This window comes from Meleagris gallopavo, chromosome 23 (assembly GCF_905368555.1).
Source record: "Meleagris gallopavo chromosome 23, MGAL_WU_HG_1.1, whole genome shotgun sequence".
NCBI classification, from domain to species: Eukaryota; Metazoa; Chordata; class Aves; order Galliformes; family Phasianidae; genus Meleagris; species Meleagris gallopavo.
In genome coordinates this window covers 3,303,641-3,322,693 of record NC_139426.1, presented here as the reverse complement: position 1 = coordinate 3,322,693, position 19,053 = coordinate 3,303,641, and the positions used below count along the sequence as shown (strand labels likewise).

The 19,053-nt window shown below is 48.1% G+C and overlaps 1 protein-coding gene across 2 annotated transcripts; it reads right to left on the bottom strand.

Annotated features, from left to right (window-relative positions):
• Positions 1-5,017: 5,017 nt before the first annotated feature.
• On the bottom strand, positions 5,018-17,732 carry H6PD (hexose-6-phosphate dehydrogenase/glucose 1-dehydrogenase). 2 transcript variants are annotated; one of them, XM_085242540.1, is made up of 6 exons: positions 17,620-17,732; positions 15,790-15,957; positions 13,500-14,156; positions 12,208-12,325; positions 10,337-10,606; positions 5,018-9,668 (listed from the first exon to the last, which is right to left on the bottom strand). In XM_085242540.1, exons 3-6 carry the CDS (start codon positions 14,124-14,126, stop codon positions 8,311-8,313), a joined length of 2,373 nt encoding a protein of 790 aa, XP_085098666.1. In that variant the 5' UTR covers positions 14,127-14,156; positions 15,790-15,957; positions 17,620-17,732; the 3' UTR covers positions 5,018-8,310. The 2 variants fall into 2 exon arrangements, with proteins under 2 accessions (XP_085098666.1, XP_003212309.2); XM_003212261.4 differs by lacking the exon at positions 17,620-17,732 and adding an exon at positions 17,095-17,510.
• Positions 17,733-19,053: the final 1,321 nt, after the last annotated feature.

Sequence of the window (19,053 nt, the reverse complement as noted above, 5' to 3'; positions counted from 1 at the left end):
TTCATATGGCAAAAGTATATAAGTGATGTGTGAAAAGCAAGGTCTTCTAAGGAATCGGAGGGTTAGATAATTAAAGCTGACCATTAAATCATAGACCATTATCATCCTCAGCAGGGCTGGGCCAGTTCCACTTGGCCCTTTTGCTTCCAGTGACCTCTGACAATTGTTTTTTCCATCTATGAAATTGGAGTATGGCTCCACACTCACTGTGAAACTTCTTTAAATATCTTTAGAAACATTGTGGTGCATTATGCACTTCCTTATCTTGCCAAGAGCACATTACATCCCTCACAAGTAGAGGATATTCTTGTTTTCAGACTGAGGGATGACTTGTCCAAGGTCGCACGCAGGGGATCTGTGCCAGCAGTGGGAATGGAAGAGAGGTCTCCCAGGTCCCAGGCTGGTTTTGTAATATCCATTAACCTGTCTGGGCCTGAGAAAAGGGAACATTGCAGTAGTTTAGGCCATTTTCCCAAGAACATTGAAGATAAACTAAGAGAGAAACTAAGTTGTACCTCCAGGTGGGACTGATGCTCTCTCACATGAGGACTGATCATCTCACCGTGCTGTGAGTGCTGCTCTGCACAGGATTCTCTTATCCTCTTTTCTTTATGTGACTTCCAATTATGGACACAAGTGCACGAAAACATACCCATGGAAACAGAATATTTTGTTCCACAGCTAACACTGCTTAAGTTCATCTCTCGTTCACACTGAGGCAGCCACACTCAAGTTTGGGAAAACAGCAGGTTAACAAGTGCCATATGGTGGGTTGCAAAGATCTTTTATTGACCCACCCTGCAAATACAAGTCCATTTTAATTTACCCAAGCTGCTGCATCCATTCCACTGAGTCACTGCGGAAATTCAGCCTGTTAGCACCAGCACCACGGAAATCCTGCCAGACTACTGCAAAGGTGGCTTTCTGAAACAACTTGTCACTGAAGGGAGTCAGGTTTAACAGTGCGGAAGCATTTTGGGATCTGGTGCTGATGAGCCCAGAAGGGGCACCTGGGCTTGATCTTCTTTGTCCAAGGGCTGGCTCACAGTCTCTCATGTTCTTGTGTGCTCATTCCAGTTGTGCAAGGCTTTCCTGCCTCAACTGAAATTGCTGTCCCTTAAAGGGACGAGAGTTGATGGGGTGGAGGGGATAATAGCAGCGGGGAAGCTGGAGGAAACCAGATGCGACAAGTGCTGAAGCAGAACTTTTCAGCTTTGTGGTGGCTTCCAGCCAGATGAGATCACAGCTCCTACAGAATCTTGTCTCCCATTATTTCCTTAATATTTTACTCTCTTCCTTAAGAAGCAGGAATTGCTAATCATCACCTGCTTTGAATACCCTCTGCATTTGAAGCAAATAGTAGCAGAGGGGGGCGCTGACAAACGCTGGTGTTTATGGCCTGCAAATGGAATCCCTCTAAGCCTGTTTGGAAAACTATCAGGGGATGAAGTCTGGATTAAAAGAGACTTTTCCACCTCTCATCCCTGTGAATTTATGCTAAGATTATTAAAAGGCGGGCAAGGAGAAATGACTTGGCAAGCCTCCTTTCTTCTGCTCAGCATTCAGTATCATACATCAGCCATGGGGTCTGGTGGCAGGTAATAAACAGGACTCTGAGTATCTGAAGCTAAGCATCAAAATCCTTCCTAAGATCCCTACGCACAGCTCTCAGCTGCTGCAGCTCTTGTAGGTACACTGTATGACTGGCTGATAGTAACCTTGCAGTAGAGTGACAGACTGTGTCCAAAAAGTTGATCCAATTACTCTGCATCTGGGGACGAGCATGAAGACAGACAGGCAGCAACCATGCAGCTTTCTGGAGAGACAGAGAGACTAAACACTGCCTGGAAACGCGTACGTGCTACGTGCAGGCTCTGCCTGTGGGAATTAAGGGAGACAATGCGACAGATAGGGAACAATGAGTGTCTGTAATGTACAGCAACAAAGCCAAAGTAGCCCAGTGTGCTGCAGAACAGAGAAAGAGACTGTTAAACAGCAGCCCCATGAGGTAGAAATCCTGCCAAGCTGCTTAGAGGACAATCGACAGGCCCTCCTCAGCTGGAAGATGGCTCAGTGCAATGGAAAAGGCTGTGAAAGAGTGGGATGATGGAGGAAAAAGAGGCATCCCCAAGGGATCCTTCACAGAAAAAGAAAACAAAGTCACTTTCATTTTTGTTACTCTCTTCTTGCGAGTTCAGACCTCAGCACAGGCAACACAACACTTCGCCCACTGCAACAAAATGGATGAGGTGAGGCTGTTGTGTGAAATGAAACCCTGCCTCACAAACAAAGCAGATTTCAGGTATTTTGCAGGAGGCCAGAAGAGAGTTTCACGTTCACCTGATGAGCAGGGATGTCTGATTCTCCAAACCTTCTGTTTTATTTGAAGCAACCCTTCCAACACCACCTGGCCGCCCAGCTGCCCCTGAGCTAGCCATACTACTGACACAGCTTTAGCTCTCCATGAAAGCACTCCCCTAAAACCACAGCACCTCTATGAGCTGGGACAACACTTGGCAGTAAGAAGGACGTGGCGTAACGCTCCCTTTGCTTCTTGCACTGTGCAGCACAAGGCTGTGGGAGGCTGAGCACACATCACAGCCTGTGCACAAGAAGCCAGTGGAAGCAGGGAAGCAGAAAACTTAGTTTCTGGCCATTTTGATGGGAAAAAGAAAGGAAGGCATGAAAGCAGACTGGAAAGAGCCAGTGCAGTGCTTGCTGCAGTCGCTCGCAGTGTAGGGGAGCAGCACCCTCTGCTGCTGGCATGCTGGTCTCCAATGCACATTTCTTCCAGAGACCTAAGTACTGCGAGAGAGGAGCTCGGAAAGGAAACGTCCCTCTGCAAGTCAAAACACTGCAGCATGTGGGTGGTTTGTTTGTCAGACGGTTTGGTCATACAGCTGCTAGGAGAGGCGATGCCAGGCAGCATCTGCTTGCAACAGATAATAACGATGAGGAAAGGCCCTGGCTTTGTGCTGAGAAGATTTTGATTGTTACTGCTCCCTGGCAAATTCTCTTGCTGGTATTGTTTGATTAGTGTGACTCAACACACACAGCAGGGAGCCTGGGGACTAAAATCTCCCCGTTCCTCTAGCAGCCTCCCTGCAGCCTCTTTGAAACACCCCACATCCCTGCAGGGCAGCTGATTTATTATTGCTGTGCACTGAGAGGGAAGGGGAACTTGGCAAGCAAGGTGACTCAGCCACAGGGAATCAGGGCAGAACCCTGCACACAGCTCCTCAATGCCAACCCTGGGCCAGCAGGACCACAAAGGAGCAGGAGGTCCATGTGTGGATAGGTGGGACCAAGCAGGAGCCATATAGCTGCCCACAGTTTTTTTCCTCCTGTTTGCTATTTGCTTTTCCCAGATCAAGCTGTTTAATATCAGGTTCATCCCACAAGCATTGTCCCAGATGAGATATGCACACCCCAGGCATACTGAGAGCACTGGGTCTTGTCTTCAACTTTCCTCCCTCTCCCTACTTGCATCCCTAGCACCCAGCCCCAGGCTTCCTTCAGGGCAAGTTAGCTGAGTGATGCCCACTGCAGCTTCAGTACCCCACAGATCATCCAGAGACACAATCCTCTTCCTTTCTGCAGGCAGCAGGGGGGAGTTTCTCCAAGTCTTCAAGCACACAAGGTACTGTGTCAGCTCATAAAATACACCCAATGTAAGAAAAGTAACATGCAAAAAAAAAAAAAAAAAAAAAAAAAAAAAAAAAAAAAAAAGCCCAAACCCTGCTAAAAATAAGCAGAGATCTACAGAAAATAACCTCCTTGACTGTTTGTTTTTGTGCACAAGGTCTCATTTCACCAATGCTGCTCAGAGCCAAACACCGCTCACACAAGACCCAAATTGTTTTGTGGGTAGAGATGCCTACAAAAAGGGAGCCCTGTTTAAGGAAAAAATGAGGCGATGTCTACTCAGAGCACCATCAGGACACAGTTAATGTGGGAAATTCTTCTCAGTAGAGCAATCTGTCAAACAGAGACAGCGGTCCTGCTGCAGGGAGCAGTGCAGGGGCACGGCCAGGCACAGCCTGCAGGGATGCTCCCAGGAGAGCCTGGTGCTGCCTTGCTACAGCACAGCGTGCCAGCATCTGCAGGGAGCGGCATCAAGTTGTGCTGCCCTCAGACATCTCACGAAGCAGTTTGTCTTGGGATCTTGTTTTCGATCTCCACTATTTCCCTTATTTCCCCTTTTAAGGTCATCTGTTTGGTGGAAAGGAAGCAATAAACCAAATCTCTGCTAAGGAAAGCAATGAGGCTGGAGGCACAGATCCTACTGAGGGCTGTCCTTAGCTGTGGCTGAAGGAGAAGGCAAGAACAATATCACAAAATTTGTTTTCAAAATAATTAAGACACTGGAGGTCTTGCTGCTCTTACCACCTGCCTCTGCTCACTGTGTCTGAGGAGGATTCGGTGATGCTGTAACTGCTCAGAGCATCTCTCTACAGTGACACGCACTGACTTCTGAACTAGAATAAAACTTTCTCTAAACTAGAATTAAAGCATTTCTGACCTGGGTAAGAAAACATTGTCCAGGCCCTATGGCATGAGCACTAAGCCTCCTCACTTGGACATCATCTCCAAACACAAGGGCTGCCCAGATAATTCAGCACTGCTAACAGCACTGGAGAGTACCAGAACCACAGCAGGACAGAACTGCCAGCTGGAGACTTACCTTAGGCACCAGCAGGACTGGGCATTTCATGTCCTGGTGCTGGGTACATCTTCTTACCTTGAAACAGCCTTTACTGCTCCTGTTCTGAAAAGCCCTGGCCTTGTTCAGATCATACAGACAAAAAAAAAAAAAAAAAAAAAAAAAAAAAAAAAAAGACTTGGCCAGTATGAGCAAATAATTAAGACTCCTGTTTTCAAACTACAGAACATTCAATGATGTCCTCTTTGCACAAGGAGAGCTTTAACACTTAACTCACCAACAGGATTGGGGCACACAAGGGAATAAATCAAGCCCACAGGATGACTGTCAAGCTTTGAAAGAACTTAAAAGACATTAATGCTAAAAAAATATTTATTTTTTTATAAATAGAAATCTCTATTCATGACACAACATGAAAGGAAACAAAATTTACTCATGGGAAAATAAGATTTTACAGCTTGAGTTATAAAAGTTACAGTGAGAAAAAATGAATTCCAGTGTTAGTTTTCTGTAAAACAGTAAATATCACACCACTGAATCACAGGAATGCAATGAAGAAACCATTTGTCATTAAAAAAAAAAAAAAAAAGGAATTGTTTTCAATATTCACTTAGGAGAGAGAGACTCTAAGCAGTTACTCCATGGATTTGCTTCTGCAAAGAAAGGTTAATACACAATCCCTCAGGAAGGTGCACGCCTCCCATTAATAGCTTTCACAAAATAAAAATAGCACTGCTCCTTGGCCTATAGCCCAGTGGATTTCTACCATTCTTCTCCATCAGATTTGTTGCTGGTTCTGCCCTTCTTCCCATCCCCAATCTCTTTTGCCAGTCACAAATGTTATACATTGCAAAATATTTATTTCTCATTTGGCAAATGCTAAGTATTAAAGAGTTTAAAAGGAACGTCTGTGGAAAAAATATATATACAGTGCAACCCCAACAGCTATGCTCACTGAGGAAAAGACACACAAGTTTCTAATGGATTTTTATAAGGGCAGGATGAATTTCAGAGTGGCCCATTGGGGACCTCCCAAATGATCCCTATCTTCAGCTCTAAAGAACAGCTGCTCTTGGGCTGGCAGTGGTAACAACGTTATTTAGAAGTGCAAATAAACCCCTCTAGAAATAAAGATCAGTGTTTATTTTGAAAGGTATCAATCAAACTTTATAAAAGAACGTGCAGAAACAAGAAAACACAAATGCCAGTATTTGTAAAGTAGGAATAGATTCTGCCATTTGTAACAACGTATTTATTCTCACATAGGTCCATTTTTCGTTATAACTTGTTCCCTCACCCTAAGCACACAAGAACTAGATTCAAGTTAACATGGCTACTTTGTTTAAAGGAGGAAAATGACGTTTAAATTTATGGACATACCAGACCCAACACATCTTCCTCCGCACAGCTGTTTCAGTCACTGTGGTATATTTTAGAGCCAGTGTTTGCTAGCACTCATCTACTTATTCCAGCTAACTTCTCTTACTCCAGACTTCACTTGCACTAAGGTGCCTGCAGTGCTTGCCTTCCTCCTGCATTTCTATGCTATTCTCTTCCCCTGCAATTTATTCTCACCCTTTTGTGTTTCTGCTGGTAGTTAAGCCAGCTGAAACCACAAAACAGGCAGCAGCAAACGTACAGATGAGCACACACAGAATAAAGGGATAACCAAGCATCCCAGTTGTTAGAGCCGCCCAGGAAAGGCACTCGTCTTTCTTCTGCAGATGATATAACTACACCAGAAGTCCCATCCTTTACCACGCAAGAGCCAAGTGATGTGCATCGGGACAGCTCAGCTCTGCTTAGTCAGCTGCAGCACAAAAAATGCCATTTTTCAGCACCATATGGGAGGGGGCTGCCAGAAACCACAGCCAGTCCCTGAGCATTTGGCCTCTTCCTGCAGCCCACAGTTTCTGCCACTCATGCTCTCCCTGACCCTGTTTGCCTAGAGACTGCTGACAACTAACAGGCTCTCTGGAGGTTGCTCAGTACTCTTTTATCTGCACAATTAGCGGAGGATAAGAATTCTGATTTCTGCATTAAGATGAGCATTATGCTGAAAGGCAAGGACTTGAGAACCTGGGAGCACGGGCCATTCAAACCGTTCCATGTGCCGCCAGACCACAGCAATTATTTGCAGCCTGATTCGCATCCTCCTTACCAGGATTCAGCAGATACCCCATGCAGGGAAGGCTTTGAGGCCAACACTTATCATCCAGCTGCTTCAAACAAAGTCTCCTTCCTTCCACATCCTGTGGAACTGCAGGTCTGTGAAGGGTCACCAAATTTCAGGCACAACTACTGAGGATCCCACTTTCTCCTGGAGGATACAGAGCTGTGAAGGGTGGCACAGCCCCATGCCACACAATTCACTGCTGCTTTCTGGAGTCCAAGTGCCATTTTGCATCAGCACTGGGGTCCCTGCATCACCCACAGCCCCACCACCTCCATCCAGAATATCCCGAGTTGGAAGGAACCCATAAGAATCATCGAGTCTAACTCATGGCTCCACACAGGACCACCCAAACATCAGACCAAACAACTGAAAGTGGACGCATGGAGAAAATTCCCTGCCATTCTAAGTCAGTATCCTGGAGCTGAAATCCCACCCCCATCCCCAAACATGTAACTACCTTAATGCACAATGTAACACAGGACACATGGATGGTTTTTAAAGCTGTCTCCCACAGAAATTTTATAAGCCACTGAATGGCATGGCACACTTCAACTCCGAGGACAGACAAAAAATGTTTTAGAGAATGAGATAAACACAGAAGATGGATAAGGAAAACACCACTCCTTTGCTGGCTAAACATAAATGACTGTTCTGAACATCAAGGTTTTCCCTCAATAATTATTGTGCTGCAGGGAAATAACAGCTTTGTAAACTGCTGTGTTCCTCACCCTGTCCCCATTACTCTAACAGCCTAAAAAGCAGTGTTGTTTCCTTCTCCATCCCCCATGGTACCAGCTACCCACTTAAGGAAAGCAGCAAATTACCGCGTGTAGACTCAGCCCCTGCTGCTTGGCAACTGGCAAAGACCCAGAACTACAGAGAGCTCACAAATTGGTGTCAGCATTTAGGGGACACATGCCATGAGAGCTGCAGGAGAGCCCAGCCATGGTCTGTGCTGGCTGACATCATGATGGGCTGCAATGAATAAGACAACAAACTCATGTGCACACAAGACTTATTTTGCTGAGGCCACACCAACGTCCCAGACAAAGCTGAGCAGAAGACAGACATGTCATTACCACGTCCATCTTCAAACCTGAGAATAAAAAAGAAAATTTCTGGCAGGTATTTAATTTGTCTCCCATTGTGTCTGCGAGGTAGCTCAGTGTTAATAATCATAAAAGCCTGAGAGGAGAAAACTGAGGCACTTCAAGGTGAGGTAATCTGTCCAAAGTCACGGTTCAGTCCTGGCAGAGCCAGCAGTGCCGCACTGGGCTCTTGGCTCTTGCTTAGCTCTGCACACTGAGCTGAGCTCAAATGCCACAGGCACTGCAGGCCACCAATTTCCCAGAAGGTGACAGCACTCTGTCAGAGAAGAACCTGCTGCTGGCAACAGAAAAACAAGGACACTGCATAGGAAAATCCAGGCTGTAAGAGCCAGGGCAACCACAGAGAAGGGACACTAGGAACATCATCCAAGCAGAGCTTCATAATCCACGTACCACACCAGCTGTCCTGAGCTGGGACTGACACCCGAGATAGGCCATTTTCTTGGCTCACGGCCCACCCTGCTGATCTGTGTGGTGATGTCATGTTTGCCCTTCCCCATAACTAGGACGAACACCTGCTGGGCCTTGTTGATAAGGGGCAGACTGAGGCTCATCCTCTGGTGAGGTTTGACCGGGCTCTCAGTCAGTACCACAGCCTGAGCCCCTTCCAGGCCGTTTTCAGAGTGGGGGAACAGTGAGGCAGTATGCCCATCAGTGCCCACCCCCAGCAGCACCAGGTCAAAGCTGGCGTTGGCCACCAGGGCCACGATCTCCTTGGCATACAGCTCTGTGCCTCCATCCTCTTCCACACAGAGCCGCTGGTGCAGGTGCACAGGCATGGGGTGGACATTGAAGTAGGGAACTCTGATGTTCTGCAGGAGGTGGTTGTGCAAGCTGAAGAAGTTGGACTCTGGGTCAGTGAGTGGGACACAACGCTCATCCACCAGCCAGAGGTGGGTGTGCCTCCACGGGAAGTCATAATGGTGTCTTGCCAGCCTTTGGAATAGGGCCACCGGGCTTGAGCCGCCCGAGAGGGCCAGGTGGAATTGCCCAGAGCGTGCCACGGCTCTGCTTGCTGTCTTCTCGACATCAGAAGCCAGCTGGGAAATCAAGACCTCGGACCATGCTGAGACCAAGGGGCTTTTTCGGAACTTCGACTGGATCGTCTTGTAATCACTTGGCATTGGCCCGCTGGGGTTCAGCAATTCCACTGGCTCTGCCACTGTGAATGCCAGTTCCCCACTCACCATTTCAAAGTCTAAGTAGTGCTGGTTCTCCACTCCACCAGGGTAGAGGCGGGGGGCCTGGTGGGAAATGCTGTTCAGCAGCGGTGTCCAGAATGCCCAGGAGGCCAGCAAATTCTCAGTGGTTATGAAGAAGTCTTTCCTGCCATGGTAGATGTTGGAGATGAGGACAGAATACGCATCTCTCTCTTTCACAGGGCTGTACACGTAGTAATCAGACAGTGGCTGTCCAAAAATGTGCAGGTCAGGCTGCCCTACAACTTCTCTCCAATTGCTTTTTGGCATGATGGGCCTGAAAAGGTTCCTGCTCACCAGCACTGCTGGGGTGTTGAGCACTCCATGTCCAATGTAGAACACAATCTGCTTGGGTTTACACTGGCTGTGCCCTGCATCCCTCAAAGCCTCACTCTGTGTGCAGTAGGCCCGGTTCTTGAAGAGAACCCGGACATAACCTACCCGTTCATCCAGAGCTTTTCCAGAAGTAAGGAGGAAAGGAACCCCTTCCCAACGCAGGCTGTCACTGTGGACGAGCACACCTGAAATGACACAGTGATCTCAGCTACCAAATTCAACTTGACACCTAAACAGCAAGCAGATTTGTGAGGAGCAGTCATCTAGCCACCACTCTCCTTCCTTACCTCCCAGAAACCCTGGCATTTACTGTGTCTCTTGCTCCACATTTAGCTCTTTAACAACAGCACAGGATTAACTGCTCTCCAGGTACCCTCTGTGTTCCCTCCCAAGTATCCTACTTGCTTAACCTCTTTTTGTCTTGAAGGAAAAGTATTTCTAAGCATGAATATCATTCAGACAAAACCTTTGATGTTAAGAAAACACAGCACAGCTAGAGGTGGCCTGGTGGTCTACCAACCAAAGAACTCCTAATGCTTTATCCTTCAATGTAGAGAGCAACTCTATAAGAAAGCAAAGGAGTTTGCAGGCCACTTCTAAAAATAACAGTCAGACCTTAGCAAGAATAAAGGTACTTTGCTCTTATGCAGTGCTTCCCATTTGTAGCAGTATCCGTTAACAAAAATGACAATAGTTCTGTTTTTACAGGTCCAAGATATCATGTCTGTGGATGCCTGGAGTTACCCCCATGTCAGCTGTGAGGTCCAGTATCATGGAGTGAGGATTCTCATCTCCTGCTCTCCTCGGCTCTAGAGTACTCCTCCCTCTCCAGAACCCAGAAGAAAAAACTCACCTGCAAAGGTCGGTGTTGTGCTGACATAGTTCTGCCCCTTCTGCAGCTCCTCCTGTACATGGCTGGCATACGCCTGATACTGACCCAGCACAACACTCTGTTTCTCCAGGCCTCGCAAGGACTGCAGGGCCTGCAGCTTGCACTGCAAGACTTCTTCGGCCTTGCTCAGGTTGCCTGGGAGCTCCATGGTCAGGAACATCAGGGCCTCAGTGAGGTGGTTCTGCAGCACGTCCCGAATGACTCCATACTGCTCATAGAAACTGGTGCGGCCTGAGGACAATGAGGAGGTAAGATACTGATAAACGAACTGAGCGTTTTGCAGCCCTGCCTTCTGCTTGTGCTATGCACGTGCCCAGAAGACCAAAACTGGTTTGTGCTGCTCTTCTTCTAAACTAAAAGTTACCATGAACCTATCAAGCCTCTCCTTTCCCTTCAGAAGGGCTTCAGTCCCTGCTACTAAACTGAAGGTTCCACCCTGGCAGAAAGAGCAGCACTCTTCTCTGCCTCTTTCCCCCTGATTTTCTGTCCTCAGGAGGCTTTGGCTGGGCCATGCCCTTGAGAGACAAAATTTTGTGCACAAAGCTCTGCTTCTCCCCTGCTTGACTGCTCATTCAGGGGAAGAAAGACAATGTGCTTTTAACAGACATGACTCAAGCAGATACCTTTCTGTAATCCTTCAGCAGCAGGCTGCACACTGCAGACTACATCATGGCCATAGGCTTCCCCTATTGATTGATACGTTTATCTGCCTTGCTCTAATCCAAAGGCACATTCATTAGTGTAATCAATGCTGCAGATTTGCTAGGAGCCAGGCTGCAGCTGAAGCCACACAGAGGAATGACGACGTCAAAGGAAAAATGACAATGTTTTTCAGTGAGAGGAGGGCACAGGGAGTAGCTGGGACTACTCACATACAGCACTGTTCTCCCCAAACCTCTCTGCAGTGCTTCCCTCTCCCAAAATCAGGTCCCAGCTGAGGTCTAGGCTGCCAAACCAAACATTCTGCAGAGCCTGGTAAAGTCGCATTAATCGAGTTTGTGGTTGCTGAGGGTGAGAAGGAGGGAAGAAGGTAGAAGAGGTGGTTGAGGGAGTGGAAAAGCAACCCTGATGTTGCAGAACTGAGGGCACCTGACATCCCAAGAACTGCTGCGGGTGGCAGTCCTTCCCCATTGCTTTATGCTGAGCACTGCAAAGCAGATGCTGCAGGACTGCAGGGAGATTGCAGCCATGTCCTTCAGCAGGATATCCATGCTAGCAACTCTGGGCTTCAATTTTTCTCCCTGCAAGGCTCTTAGCATCCAGAGAAAATGAATGAGACAGACAAAACCAGGCTGACCTGGGTACTGACAAGCCAGTTTGAGCAATGCCCAAGCAAAAGATACAAGAGCATCTTCCAAAGAATACTAGAAACGTATACTCAGTACTAGCTTGATAACTAACAGGACAGGAACAAAAAAAGATTGCCAATAAAATGGCCAGATTATCGCATCACTGAACAGAGGTGGTTTTAGATTGCATCAATTCCAAATGCAATGCTTCTTACTGAGATCTAAGATCCCTGAACTGCAGAAAGCTCCCTGAAATTCCTCCAAAGCTCCATAAAGGAAAAAAGGTGAAGCTTTTACTGACCTGCAGTCGAATTCCAATGGAAATCTTTTCTTGGAAGCAGCAAAACTACCTGGAAGGTGATTCATCCCCTAGCGCAGAAAGTATAAGACATTCTCTCTCCATTTGCAGGGAGCAGCATGGCATCCACCTGCACTTTTGTTTCTGCACTAGCACTGCCTCGGGAACACTGTCACATGATTAATAAGCCTGCTAGTTCTCCCTCTCACCTAGCTACCCTAGCTTTGCACACTCGCTCCACGAACCTTTAGCATCCACAGTCTCCTTCAAGACGACCTCCACTCTTTCCACATGATGTCGGTTCCAAATTGGATCCAGAAACTGACAGTTCTGATCTCGAAAAGGCAAGATATGAGCTACAGCCTGCAAAAAGAAACATTAAAGATCCAACAAAAACTTATCACATCTCTATTTCCTCCTCATTGCCCCATCCAGCACTAGGATGAGGCCAGCTCTAGAGGGCCACACAGCAGAGAGCAGAGTGAGAGAGAGTAAGGAAAAAAAAAATCACAGGCTCCTGTTGATGGTACACAGTCACTGTACTAGTAGAACACTCTACTGACTGTACATTAAAGGTTTTGCTGAAGCATTCTGAGGTTTCATCTGAAAAAGGCTGAAAAGCAAGCTACAAGGCTCTCAGTTTATATCCCTAAAAAGACAAAGAGCTGAGTCAGACCATCCTAGGACTAACACATAGCTCCAAAGAGCTGAAATGCATCAGATCAGGTGCTTACAGCACTAAAGCCACCTGGGAGAAAAAACAGTAAAAAAAGAAAAAAAAAGAAACAACAACAAAACCAAATCAAAACAAAAGCCCTCTTAGCAGAGGTGGTCTCCTTATATTTGTTCATGCACCTGATTATAATCAGGTCGCAGGGCCACAGCTGGAGCAAGCTACTTTTAAGATGTGCTATTACATTTCTCTAAAACAAGGATGGCATGTCCTTGGATGCATCTCCTCTGGGACAATACAGTGCTGCACATCCTGAGCCATCCTTACAGCAGGCAGACCCTGCACCTTGCCTGGAGCACAGGACAGGATGAAGCCTTCCAGTCATCTCACAAAGCTAACATCCCATCTGCTTCATACCATATCAAATTAAAAACTGCTTCTAGAAGCCACAGCTAGCAAAGGGCTTGTGTGTAGTAAGATGGAAGAACTGTGAGAGGGAAAGGGCTTACTCAGCAAAACCAAAGCCCTGACCTTGTCGAGAAGACCAGATGAATTCTGCACCTCTCTCTTATGACGCACACAGTTTAACCCTACACCCTGGCTTCCCACTAGAGAGGGAACCTTCATCACAATTGGAGAAAAGCCCATCTGCACATTTCGTCTGCTCTGCGAGGGGACAGACAGCAACACACTACAGGGCATAAGCAACAGGACAGAGCAACATAAACCAATGGATCTTGGGAGCACATTCAGTGACACTGCCTGAATTTGAGAGGGGACCATCACTCCCATCAGATTCAGAGCTGATGCACTCCCCCAGCCACCCTCAGCCTTGGAGGGGGCTGAGCATTGCATGCTTCTTACCTGTTTGCCAAGGTAGTGGTCCACCCGGTACATTTCCTCTTCCCTGAAGAAGCTTGTCAGCTCTGCAGCCATCTGCTGGGCTGATTCCAGGTCATGGCCAAAAGGTTTCTCCAGCACCACACGCAGCCAGGCACCTGGAGGCGGCCTGCAGCTGCTGTTGATGTGCCGGGCAATCTCTGTGTAGGCAAATGGTGGTACTGAGAAGTAGAAAATCCTTCCAGCCTCCTTCAGCCCCTCCTGGTGAAGCAGTATCCCAATCTCCCTGTTCAGTGCAGTGTAGTTTTCAGCAGTTTTTAGCTGGTGGTATTGGCTCAGCTTCAGGAATTGGTCCTTGAGCACAGCACACCTGTTGGGAGACTCATCTGGGGGACAGGACAGCTTCTTCAGCACATCAAACATCAGCTTCTGCCCCAGCTCCAGATCTGTCAGCGCAGCCCCGTGGAAGGTGAAGCTGTGGCCACTGCTCACTTGGTCTATGTAGAGCTGGAACAGACCCTGCCACAAATACTTCTTGGCTAAATCCCCTGTGGCTCCCAGCAAGACCACAGAGATGTGGCCCTGGGACCCCTCAGCCAGCGATGGCAAGGCTCCTACGAGCAACATGGTACACAGGACTCTTCTGAGCATCTTGGGAGAGAGGAGGCAGGTTCAGGAACACTACAGAGAACAAGATTAAAGAAGAAAATCAGTCAGTCCATGTTATAACACTGCAAAACACAATGTAAAGTGCCTCTTCTCCCATGGCTCAAAACCCAGGTCTTCTGCCTGGATCCCCCACCCAACCACAATCCTTTCCCCCTCCACAATTTGAATCACAGCAGGAAATGGAGCTCTTGGAAAGACTGCAGTCTCCTTGGGCATACCAAGAAGTGGAAATCAGTCTGTGCCTACGATCTTTCAGTAGCACAAGAGTTGCTTCGAAGGCCGAGTTAATGAGGGGCTATCAATGTCTTCAGACTGTGAAACCAAAAGCCATTCTAATGCAGATTTCAGACCCAGCTACAAATGAACGCACATGCTAGCAAATTCAGGCTGCTGCTTTCAGCAACATCCTGTTTAGGACTTTGCTCAAGTGGCATTATGCTTTGTTGGCCCTGCTTCATGTCAATATTGTCATAGCAGCTCAGAGACAAGCACGACCACTGGCAGGTTCAGTTCACAGGCTCTCCTTTAATACACTGCACTTTCATGACTCATGTGGACCACCACTCTCAGGAACACAGCGGAATTAGGTTTCAACAAGCTACTGGGAGACAAATGGCCCAATAAAACAACATGGGAAGAAGTAGTTTAGTCCTTAAAACGAAGTCTAGACATGAGCCAGTCTAGATGCTGTCTCATGACAGTTGTGTATGTAGCCAGGAAACAATGCTGGGTTTGTGTTCTGCCAAGTGCAGCTTTCTGTTAGAGAAGAGCATGTGGGCACCCACTCATTGCTGAGCCGGTAACAGCTGGTCTCCCTGGCCAAAAAAGCCCTTTACTTTACTTTATTTAGTCTTGTTTCCCTAATTCAAAATAAAGCTCCTTTTAAGAGAAATGACACACCCAGTTCTTATGCTTAGAAACAGGGCAAAGACCTTCGCTCACAAAAAAAAAAATCCTGAAATAAGTGAATATACCAACCTGCTGTTCCATTACAAGTATTACTTCTGGTCAATAGGTTTAGACTGTTTAACTACCTGTGTAGGAAAATACACCCACATAGCATGGATGCAGGTAGGAAAGACCATTTTTTGATAGCATAAGGAAAACGTAGATAGCTCTATACTGGTGCAACTGTAGTCTCACTAAGCTTTGCACTGGTATGATTACATCATTTTAAAATGGCAGCTTTGTGAGAGTACAACTGGAAAATGGTCTTGGGTAAGAGAATGAATGCAATGTTCTTATCCTTCTGTGGGCAAGGGGAGACAGAAAAGCATATCCTCAGAAAAAAACATTCATAGCACGCCTGAAAACACTTCACTGGCTCTATTACAGTAACAGCTGTACAAACAGAAGTTCTTAGCTTCTATCTACCCAGACCTACTTAGGATTGTTGTTTCCTAGCTGGAGAAAAAGGCCTGGTCCTTACTCCTTTTGAATGGAAAGGGGATGAACCACAGATGTTGTCCTAGTTCTGACTGGTTCTCCCACTGGAAAACTCCCACAGAAATCACTATTCTATCACAAAGCAACATGGGAGCTAAGTCAGCTAGAGAATAACAAACAAAACTTCTGAGCATCTCTCCCTACCCTTAGCTTGAACTGGTCTTCATAAATCTCATGTTTCTGTACCCAGCAGACTTACCTGAGTAACACAGGAGCTTTACAAAAGATGCAGTGGCAAAAGCAGCTGGAAACTCATCTTCCTCATAGCCCCAACTGCAAATCTCTCTCTTCCTGTGGCTGCAGACTCAACGATCAATGGTCAGGTGAGCAGGATTTTGCAAGCAAGATAAGGCAGCTTGTTCCCCTTCTGATAAATGGAAGGAAAGGCTCAATTACAGCAAAGAAAAAATGACCAAAGTCACAGAGCAACATTCCAGCTCTCAGCTCATCCACAGCTGCTGTTTTTGAGTGGGCAAAATGCAGGCAACTTGTGGCAATTTGTGACTCCTCTGCTTTCCCTAGAAAGCTCCATAGTGCAACTCCTCTGTTGTGACTGCCTCCCCTCTCTTGCTCCTTCCTCTAACCTCCACACATACACTTAAATCCAGCAAGCAACTGGATGGCAACTGCACAGGGGCAGATGTGAGGTTCTGAAGCTTTTGCCCACACTAGAAATAATTATCATGTTAAGCAGAAGTTTGGTTTTCTTTTACCCACTAGGGGGTTACAATGTAGATGACAAAGTTCCCTAGTGCAGTAGGATAATACACTTACTCGAACAACCTTTGCTCCAGGCAGTTAGACGTGCTGCCCACTGCACAGAGCACAGCCGAGGTGCAGCTACCCAGCATGGGAGGGGAAAGGCTTAGGTGGGTCATTCTTTTCCACATAACCAACGAAACAAGTGAATTAACCACAGAGCTTGCTGGCAGATGCAGCCACGCAGTCACATGGCATTTCCAAGCCAACTCAAAGCCAGTTTCACAACACTCCCAATTGCAAAATGCTGCTACACGGCCCAAAAGCAGCACAGTAAACACAGGGCTGTTTGTTTACTGCTCTTGTATCAAATAATTACCAGAATTCACATTAAAAAGCAATAACCTTTACAAATTTCCCAACCAAACAGGACCAAGTTACTCAATCAGGTTGCAGAGAAAAGGTGCCTGGGCCCCATGCATGCAAAGCACGAGGGTTTAATGGGGCAGCGTGCCTCAGGGCACCGACCTGCACAGCTGTGATAGCCCTGATTTGACAACAGCTCGTTTTAAATCTCGCATAATATCCCGCTGTTTGGTAACAGGGAAGGTATCTTGTTTGCTACTGCTGCATCCCCACTTTAAAAAGCAATTAACAGACGCACGGCGTGGCCCGGGGCTCCCGCAAGGCTGTGCACGTGTAACGCATGAATTACTGAGATGCTCCGGGAAGCAGAAGAGCGCTGCCCTCCTGCGTGTGCGGACAGGAGCGACACCAACGGCTCCTGCAAAGGTCAGCGGCTTACCGTGGAGGCTCCCGTTACGGGCAGGCCGAGACACGGCAGCGCCCGGCCGAGCCCAGCGCGGTGCCGTTCCCTATCGCAGCGCAACGCGGAGCTCGGGCCCAGAGCACGGACCCCGGTCAGCGGGGCCGGGCTGCAACGGGGACGAACGCCGACCCCACGGTGCGTGCGAGCTGCCACCGCCCGACCTCAGCTTTCCGGAGACGCAGGAAGGAGCGACAGGTACGGAGCGGATGGGACGGACGGAGCACCGGCGGGGTAAGGACGCGGGCTGGGCACCGAGCGTCGGTGCGTGAGCCGAACCCAAAAGCACGGAGGATGCTGCTCTAAGGGCTGCCCTCCGCACCGCCCATGCGGGGGGTCCCGCCGGTTCCGGGATGCCCGGCCCAGCCCCGCACACGAAGCACGGATGCCGCCGCCCCCCCCCGGAAACGCCGCCCGCTCCAGGCGAAGCCCCACTCGGAGCCGAATCCCCCCGTCTCATCTCATTTTATCCCATCACCTCCCGCCCCGCAGCGCCCCACTCACCTCCCACCCACCCACGGTCGGCCAGCGGGGCGCGGTGGCGGAGCGGAGGCTGCGGGCGGGCCCGGCACAAAGCCCCGCCCCGCGCTCCTCCCTGCGCTCCGAGAGTTTGTGGTTGGCGGCGGCTGTCGATGGTTGTAACGGTCGGGAGGGAGGGAATCTCGAGACAGCCAGGGCTGCGGGCTCTCCCACTGAGGCTGGAGAAGTTCCTAAAGTACCGTGAGAACAAGGCCTTTACTGAGGCCAGAAGCATCTCGAAATAAGGGAAAACATAGCTGCTTTCTTCAGTTTCAATTTCCTGCCTATCTGCATATATATCCACATCTTTGTATGCCTATGTTTACTTGCATTGCTCTGTGTTCTGAAATTACTGTGACTGTAGTGTGCCACCTTCTAACCACGTGTGCACCCACAGCACTGGTCTCGTATTTTCTAAACAAGGGAGGTACATCCTGGGGTATGTTGCAGTTCTTCCTGACAGTGCTTTTGGACACATCAGGTTTGGGAAAGGTGGAGTGAAAAGAAACAGAAATGAAACTGCCCCAGCCAGTGGGAATGCATAGAGCAGAACGCTCCTGTGGAATGTCCTGCTGCAATGCAAAGCTTTCACTGGAACTCAACTGCTGTTTTCTAATTCACTTGAGTGAACAATGCCATAAGTATCATTTCCCTGGATGAAAATTCCGTAAGCATTTAGAAACCTGCACAGCTGCTGTTGCTCAGACCCAAGCAGGCTGCAATCAGACTCAGGGACTGCCAGCATTGGGCTCAGTGCTGCACCAGGGCTCTCATTACAGGTGACACCAGCTCGTATTTGTGATATAACTGAATTATATTTACAGTGTAACTTCCTGATGTCATAACCTTCTCTACTGTCCTGTTCTGGAGGCTCATCCCTCCTTCTACATGTGTGCCCAATTCCATAAACACCCTTTGTAGTACTGTGAAGGTGCCGGTGACTGTCAGCAAGGTTTGTTTGCAGGATGCAGGTCCAAATTAGGGATGAAGGAGACAGCAGTCTGCCCTGCTTCATTCACACTGCACATTGCTTTGTGGCTCTTCCTGTGTTACCGGTGCAGCTTTGGACTGGGTAGAATGCCTCCAGCAGTGGCTCTATTTCTGAAACCCAACAGAGGGTGGATCAAAAGCAAAGCTCAAGTGATGAAATTTAACCAATTCAACTTGGGGAGGGGATAAATAACACATCTGAAAGAGTCAGCTGGACAAAACAGTCTTGCACCAGAGATCTCCCCTAAGTACAGTGTGTGATGTTACTGCACAGCATGCTTAGCAAGAAGCTTAGGGGAGCCATGCTATATCCCAGAGCTGTGTGCTTAACCCATTAATGACCTGCTGACAAGGCTGCATGGCTTGCAGGAGCTAATCTGAATCTGGTGCAGCAGGCAGCAGGAAGTGGGAGGCCCTGTTACAGTCTGC